This window comes from Acanthisitta chloris, unplaced genomic scaffold (genome assembly GCF_000695815.1).
Source record: "Acanthisitta chloris isolate BGI_N310 unplaced genomic scaffold, ASM69581v1 scaffold31151, whole genome shotgun sequence".
NCBI lineage: Eukaryota > Metazoa > Chordata > Aves > Passeriformes > Acanthisittidae > Acanthisitta > Acanthisitta chloris.
Genome location: NW_008658173.1, coordinates 242 through 8,268, shown reverse-complemented (window position 1 = coordinate 8,268; position 8,027 = coordinate 242). Strand labels below are relative to the sequence as shown.

The following is an 8,027-nucleotide window of genomic DNA, read 5'->3' as shown; positions in this document are numbered from 1 at the left end:
TGCAGTGCATTTAGGGGATAGTAGAGAAAAAACACTTCTTACATTTTGAAGTTTTTACACACTATAAGCTGGTCATTGTTGCCTCTAACATTACATACCACTTCCTTTTTATCCACTTTCCTTGTGTACATCTGCTGTTGCATGCCACTGCTAAGACAAGGAGGAGAAAGATTTTAGCAAAGTTCATCAAATTCTCCAGGTTTGGGCCCACCTATTCCCAACATACAAGGAAGGCATCCCTGCAGAGTGCATGACTGTCTGCATGCCCAGCTACAGATCTTTGTGATAGCAGACTGCAGTTCTCTCCTGGGAGCTGCTAGAATTCACTAACTACCAGTTGTAAAGCTGGAGCAGCAGAGCTGCTCAGATTTTTAGTTCCCTATAATATTTTTCAGGCTATTTCAAGCAGTCTGGAATCCAAACTCCCTGTATATTATAGTGATCAAAGTCCAGCAAGTGAGGATATAAATAAACATTGTTCACAATGTATTTCTCTTAGCAAACCTACTCTGGCTGTTCAGGAGGGTAATGAGTGTCAACAGACCCTACACATGCAACACTGACCTTTCATTTTGCAGTTGTGGAAACTGCGCTTAGGGATTACTTAGGCTTGGAAGAAAGTTGTAGAGGCTTTATTTGTCATTGCTTTCTCAAATATATTATTTGCATACCCTCTTCTAAAAGTCTCTCATTGTCTTTGCATAAACATTTATTTAATTTTACTCAGCAGTAGTAATAATATATATTTGCTAGTGTAATAATTCATAAGGAAGTAATAGATGTGTATTTGCCCATACAAACACTATTTTCCCCATGCTGTACTCAAGCACTAAGATAAATATTATTACTAGGGTTTCTTGCAGTTTTTGTCCAACCTCTCTCTGTAACAAAATTATGTCATTTATCCAGTTTCAAATTATTTATTAAATCTTCAATCTGCCCTTCATATATTTTCTCATAATTGACATTACATTAAAAGAAGGGAAACATGTAATCTCAATTTTGTGTAGAACTTGAGATTGTAAAAAATATGCTCCTTCACAGAAGGAAATTAATGAACTAGACAAATGGAAGCATCAAAATACTTACCTTGTTAAAAACTGATGCAGTGACTACTAGTCCTTTATTAAGTTATGTTCATTTCTTTTACAGGAAACTTGCTTTTTAACCTTGCTGAGTATTTTCCAAGTATCAAAAAAGAGAACAGTTAGTATTTTTATATTATTTTAAATGGCAGTAATGTTTGCCAGCAGTTCAAAGCTGGTCTATGAGAAGGAATACTGTATGCATATGTAGAGAGTTGACACTGACTGATAGTGGGGTTTTTTTTTAAAAAATTTCAGTACATTATTCTCATCTAGGTATAAAAAAACCTATAAACCAATAAGCTGTAGGATAGCAAGACATTAATTTCTCAGGTCTTTTTCAACTCATGCTTTTCTATTTCCCTTTGAATACACTTTTATGCAGCTGGACTGTTGCATTAGTGCAATGTTCACTAAAAACCAGAACAAAGCAAAAGCCTATAGAAAGATCAATAATACCAGTAACTAAGGAAACCCCTATTACTGATCAGCGCCTTGAGGGCTGAGGAACACCTGTTTGTACCATAGTAAATGAGTTTAGAAAGCAACAGAGTACATTCCCTTCAGTTGTAGAAGTAGTTAAACTGTCTTCTATTTTTTCCTTAAATCCTGTAAACTTTGTTTTTCTAAGCCCTTGGCTAGTTTCAGACATATTTGTCAGGAAGAACATATGGAAGCACTAAGCTTCATATCTAACACAAAAAGCTCTATTAGGTAAAAAATTGAAAAGTTTCTAAATGCCTTCCTCTACTGTGGGAAAAGTACGGAGAAAATTATGTTCAAACAAACCTATTGGGACAAGGTCCAGGCCACAGAGCAGGTACATACCAGCCAGTCCAGTCAAGTCAGCACATGTGCAGCTCCAGCCCAGCCACAGGACACATCACTTTCCATCCCAGGCCAAAAACAAGGTATGAAATAGAGATATGAAGAGTAGGAAAAGGAGGAGAAAAAAACAATGGCATTAAGATCTCGGGCAGAAGAAAGAAACAGCAAAGATACCCTGTTGCAGACATTTAAGGAAGTATAGGATGGGGACACTGAACTGTTGGGAAAGACAATAATACACATGACCCACCATAGACAAGGTTACTGAAAACTAGGCTTTATTTGTTTTACAGCTTACAGAATTGTACAAAATTCATCATACCTCAGGAGAACGCCTGCATACCTGGGGAGAAAGGGAGTGGCAAATATCAGCAGAGGGAGATCCTGCCCTACAGAACTTATCACTGACAATGGTGCCTGAAAAGGCTGCAAAACACTCAGGTACAAATTCCCTACTTCAGGACTTATGTACAATACCCAGCACAGCAACACACGCATGAAAGTTACTACATTGTTGAAAGGCACAAGGTATACTGTGAGCTATGACATTGGAGGTACATTCAATACAGATCAGCAACTTCCCTGTTGTATCTAGCAGGCACATACAAGCTCTCCGATGGGTTATGCTTCACATTTAATTAATCAACAGTACGTAGAATAGCCTCTCAGTACTTTAATCCTACTTTTCCTGGTTTTATTTTTTGTGGTTTTCTTGGTTGCTTTTTTTTTGGGGGGGGAGGGTAGGCAGGGAGGGAAGGGGGACAAAAACAAACACATTAGTAATAAGGTTTGTCATTCAGTTCCTTATCTTGCATCTCATTATTTCTTTGGCAACAGGAGTTACAGCATTTCCTTTATAAATCAGATATGCTGGATGGATTGCTAGCCAATATACATGACATAGGCTTCTAACAGCCAAAACCAGCTCTCTTGTACAAAGCTCTGGGAGGCAGACAGCCTGTGCAAGCTTGGTCAGCCCCCATGACAGTAAACAGCAATAACAGCAGAAACAGCTTCTAGCTATGCAACAGCTTTGCAATGGACAGTTAAGCAAATCACAGTAATAGTATAAATTGTTCTTCCCCAGCACCAACTAGCGGATGCTAAGCCTACCCATCCCCCCCAGCCCTACACCAGAGATGTTCTAGATTAAAGGTTTGTTTTATTTAAAATACTTTTGTAGCATTTAAAAGAGCAGCCTATGCATTCCTGAAATTGCTACATTCACAGCATGTTTGGTTTTATACAACAATCCGTATTTTAGCATTTCACTCCTGTTGCATGCTTTTCACAGCTTTAAGAAAAAAAATCATGCCATTGAGATATTAGATGGCTAATACAAACTGCTAATTGGAGTTCTAGAATATCTTCACCTATGCTGAGGTTGCTTGCTTTAAGGAAGCATTAAACTACAAATTTGTAAGCATGATAACTTAGATCATCATCATTTCAACATGGAAGAATTAGAAGCCTGTTTCAAAGTTTTATTAATTCAAGTCATAAAAAAGTTACAGCAACTTCAAATATGTACATACTGCCATAAAAACATCACGCTCAGTTATACAGGACAAAGGCTACACAAATCATTATTTTTCAACAAAACTCCCACAAGGGTAAAATAACCATTTAAAAGCAGGTATGCTCCAAAACCCTAGTAACAGCAGTTGTCAACTCATTTCATCATCACAAAAAAGATAAAATCAGGGAGCAATAGTTAAGTTTGACTTGAGTAAGATGGGGCATTTAAGATTTAAGTCCCAACAAATAGTCGAAGTAGGAGCATGGTTACCAGTCTTGGCTGTTAAATTCTAACAATCATCAAGAGAGCACAATTGCCTCCCTTTCATCCGGAAACTTTTAAGAGTTAAGATCCGAGCCTCCAATGTTTGTTGCCTTCTTCTTTGAATCTTCTTTGTCTTCAGTTCATTTAGTTAAGCATTCAGTCCTCTATGCATTTCATTCATTTCCTTTACCTGGAGGGGAGGAGGTAGAGAAGAAATCAACATTTGTGCTACTTTTCAACTTTAAGACTCAAGAAGTCATTGGAATTTAACAGCCCAGAGTTTCATTAGCATGATGCAACACTAACAGAATCAAAGTAAGCCCAAACCACCGGCTTTTTTTTTTTTCTTCTTTAAAAGCACTATTTAGAGCGTGCAGGATGCAGATGTTACTATTTGGCTACAACATTGTTTGAATTACTTTACAAAAGGCTCCACACTTGGTGTGAAGCACCATTTACTATTCCATTGGAAAGTAACTCTACAACAGAAACTGCAAGCTCCATGCAAATACTTCAGTAAAGGTCCAGACTATCACTATTTCCTGTGGATTGTATAGCCCCTTGCTATAGACATGTAAAGTAGTACTTGAGGTCAGAACGGCACCCCACCCCCTAGCCCTGGGAAACATAGCAGATTAGCAGTTGCCTTTGAAACTACTGCAGAACTACAGAGATTAAGACTAGCTGCACAATTTGAATGTTTTTGGTCTCCTAGAACACATCTGAAGCACCCAAAGTAAGCTTTTAACCCACATCAAAAACTTAGAGGAGTTTCTAGATTTTGGTCATCCTCCTCCCCACAGGTACACCACAGAGAGAAATTAATTACCTCAGCTTTCACGTACTTCCCTTTCCTCCTCCTTGTGAGGACCTGTAAGAGAAGACATCATAATTATTTTAATCTTGATTTACAAGTACTTCTTCTGTTTTTTACTTTAAAGCACAGAACTTGAAGCTGTCCCTTCTCCATCCATCCAAAGCGAGGTACAAAAGAGGTTGTCTGTCACTCAACTACTTTAAACCAGGAGGTACTTTCTTCACCTCCATGAATTGTTCTCAATACAGTTTTCTCCAGGTGACACCGCTCAGTTGTAACATGAAACAGTGACAGTATGTCCATCACCAATTTCCCACCCCCCAAGCCTGAAGAAGCAAGCCAATTTACAGAAGACTTTCTGTCAGAGTCCTGTTACCCTGCTACACTGTTACTTTCCAAATGGCACTGTTACCAGTTCTGCTTAGCAGCTTTGTTAGAACTTACCAGCACAACAATTGCAGCAACTACTGCTATTACTATTACTACAATGACAGCAATAACGCCAGGAGTCAGAGACTTCATGGAAAACTCTGGTGCTATTTCATCAACGTAGAAGACCGCTGTCTTCTCTAACTTCAGTGCTTCATTATCAATGCTGACATTTAGTCTGCTGTTAAGGAAGACGGAGTCACCTTTTACCTAAAAACAGATAGACAGAGAGACTTGCTAGCTCACATTGTAGTAGGCATTCATCTAGGCAGTGCAATAATTCACCTTACTTTAGTCAGTATGCAGCCAGACTCCCAAATGCAGCGCAATGCACACATCCAGCCTTTGGCAGACTTAGCCTGTAGGACACTTACATCTTTTTCCAAGTAGTAGGCCACATCAGCTATGTCCACATCTCCAGCAGATTTGTCTAAGGAATTTTGCTTCAAATCAATAGTAATGAAAGGCTTCTCATACTGAAAGAAAAAAAAAAATAGTGTGGTATTAAGGAGATAGTTTAAACTCAGCCATCAATTAGACAGCAAAATATTATGATTCAGCTTGTGAACTCACATCCTGAATCAAGTTTATGGTACTTGATCTCAAGCCAGCTGCTTAGAGTAGGATTCAAATTCCACTTTTTTTTTTTAGAGTGCAGCAAAGTTAGAGTTCATCTACAGACTAAGGAAAGCAGTATAGCTTCTCAGCATTTTAGTTCAGATACAGCTATTTGCTAACTGCTCAATTAATGTCACCATTTTGAGAGTTTCTAACAAGAATCATGCTCTACTGCACTAGTTATGTTTACTCATAACAAAATAAAATTCTGATACTTCACTAAAAATTATGTGCCTCTTACCACAACATCAGTTATATAGCGTCCATCCAGCAAATAACGACTGGTGATCATATCCTTGAAGAACCTGTAAGGTTAGAAAAGCCACTGCTGCTAAAACAGTACTATTTTACATCTATGTTTTCAGAAGCAGGGAAGACCAGTGCAACTGTTTTTTCCTGCAGTCTCTCTGTGGTGTGTGGGCCTCATCTGGCAGCTAAACCCTCACAAAAAAAGGGCAAACACAAGGAAAAACTCTCATGGGTCAAAATAAAGACAGCCTGGTAAGTAAAAGGGTTGGGTGGGGGAATAAAGCACCCCAAGTGATGCAAAAACAAACACCACTAGCAGATCAATGTCCAGCCAATCTCTGAGCAATGACTACCTGGGTAAAACTTTCGCCCAGATTTATTGCTGAGCATGACACTATACAATACAGGTTATCTCTTCAGTCAATTCAGGTCAGCCCTGTCCCCTTCCCAGCCTTTTGCCCACCCCCAACCTACTCACTGGGACAGCACAGTGAGAGTCAGAAAAGGCCTTGCCTTTATGTAAGCACTGTTCAGCAACAGCTAAAACACTGGTGACTTATCAACACTAGTTTGGTCACCCGTCTAAAACACAGCACCAAACGAACTGCTATCAAGAATATTAACTCTGTCCCAACCAAATCCAGTACACTTTCTCTATTAAATTACACTACAGTTCAGTTAACTCCTAACAGTAAAGATGCACATATTGAAAAATAAGCACTTACATTACAGTGCTAGACAGAAGAGTTTCACCAGTTTGGAGGGTTCAGAAGAAGAGCTAGAGGGCAGCAGCTTTTGTTCTGGAAGGGGGGGAATCTAATAGCTACAAGCACATTTTTCTTGCTATGACTCTTACAGAGGGAAGTAGGATTTTGTTTTGGAGGGGCAAAAAAAAAAGGGCTAAGCTTTTGTCCTACTGTTTCTATGTAGTTCCTCTGACATCTTTGTCAGTTTACTTTCTGGGCAGTTTCACCTATTACCTTCCCTTTCCCTTAGAACGTTGACTTGAGAAAAAAAAACAAAGTAGCAATCGATTTTAAATGGAAGTGAATCTCACTAGCAGTTCATTTGCTTCTAATAAAAATTAAAGCTATTCTAAGAAGAATGCCTAGCTCATTTCTAAGATGTCTTACAAATGAGTTCACAGGTTAGACAAGTGTATTTCTAGTCAAACAGTTGTTTACCAATACATTAGATATCTAGTAGGTCATGCAGACATTGCCATGACATCTTACTGTCATCACTTACTTCTTTAGAGAGTCGGGATTCAGAGGTGCATTTCTCTCAGCATGTTTAATTTCAATGATGATCCACCTGAAGTACAATTATTCTTAAAGCACATGCATATTTTTATACTAAACAAAACCCCCAAACAACTACCCCCAGAATAAGAACTAGAACGGTGAGATAAAGACAAAACAAGCAAAGTGCCTTTCAAGCCCCTTCAATGTCTCCTCGCATCTGAAGAAAAAAAATCCCAGCAGTAACCAAATGCTTATTGCTCCACCCTCGGTCATCCCCAGCACCATCATTCACACAAGGCAGAGCCTCATACAGGAATGTTTTCATGTCACAGCACACCCTGTTGAAAGACTTACATTGTTCTGACTAATTGATTGCACTTCAAGTCTGCATCATGTTTGTCAGTTCTTCTAACGCCAGCTGTGTTCACACACCAACAGGTGGTCCCATTGCACTGCTTTGCCTTGAAAGCACCAGTGTTTTCACACTCAGGATCATAAAGGCCGTCGGTATCTTCAAATGCATCTTTTGGTTTCTCACGACGACCTGATTTTGTGCCCATCACTTCAGCTTTCATCAACAGGCATTTCGAAGTCACTAAAAATAACCAGAAAGTCACATCATCAGACCACACGTGTTCCAAACAGAGCTCTTAGTCCATAGAAACACAAGGTTACATCAGTAGCAGCCACATTTGAAGCCATTACACCGAAGACCAGGCGTCCAACATGTAGGTGGTTCATGAACAAATATAACAACAAAGGTATATCAGCCTCTCAAGCCAAATACCAAAGCTACCTTCCATTTCTTACATTAAGAGACTCATTTAAAGCTTAGCTAAGCTCAAACCTAGAATAAGATCCAACGACAAGGCTGTTTCTCTTCTAGATTTGTAGGAAAAGTAATGATATGTGCTTGCAAGGATATGTGCTAAATATTCATCTTCGTGAAATCCTGGTCACTGGAGAGCGAATAT

General features: G+C 39.0%; 1 protein-coding gene across 1 annotated transcript; it reads right to left on the bottom strand.

Moving 5' to 3' along the window:
* Nucleotides 1–3,844: 3,844 nt before the first annotated feature.
* Nucleotides 3,845–7,648, bottom strand: EPCAM (epithelial cell adhesion molecule; the record flags this gene model as incomplete). The annotated part of the gene is made up of 7 exons (XM_009085020.1): nt 3,845–3,886; nt 4,526–4,567; nt 4,958–5,152; nt 5,317–5,418; nt 5,802–5,865; nt 7,058–7,123; nt 7,408–7,648. Coding segments are annotated over 7 exons (752 nt in total), but the record flags the coding sequence as incomplete, so codon positions are not given.
* Between the last annotated feature and the right edge of the window lie 379 nt (nt 7,649–8,027).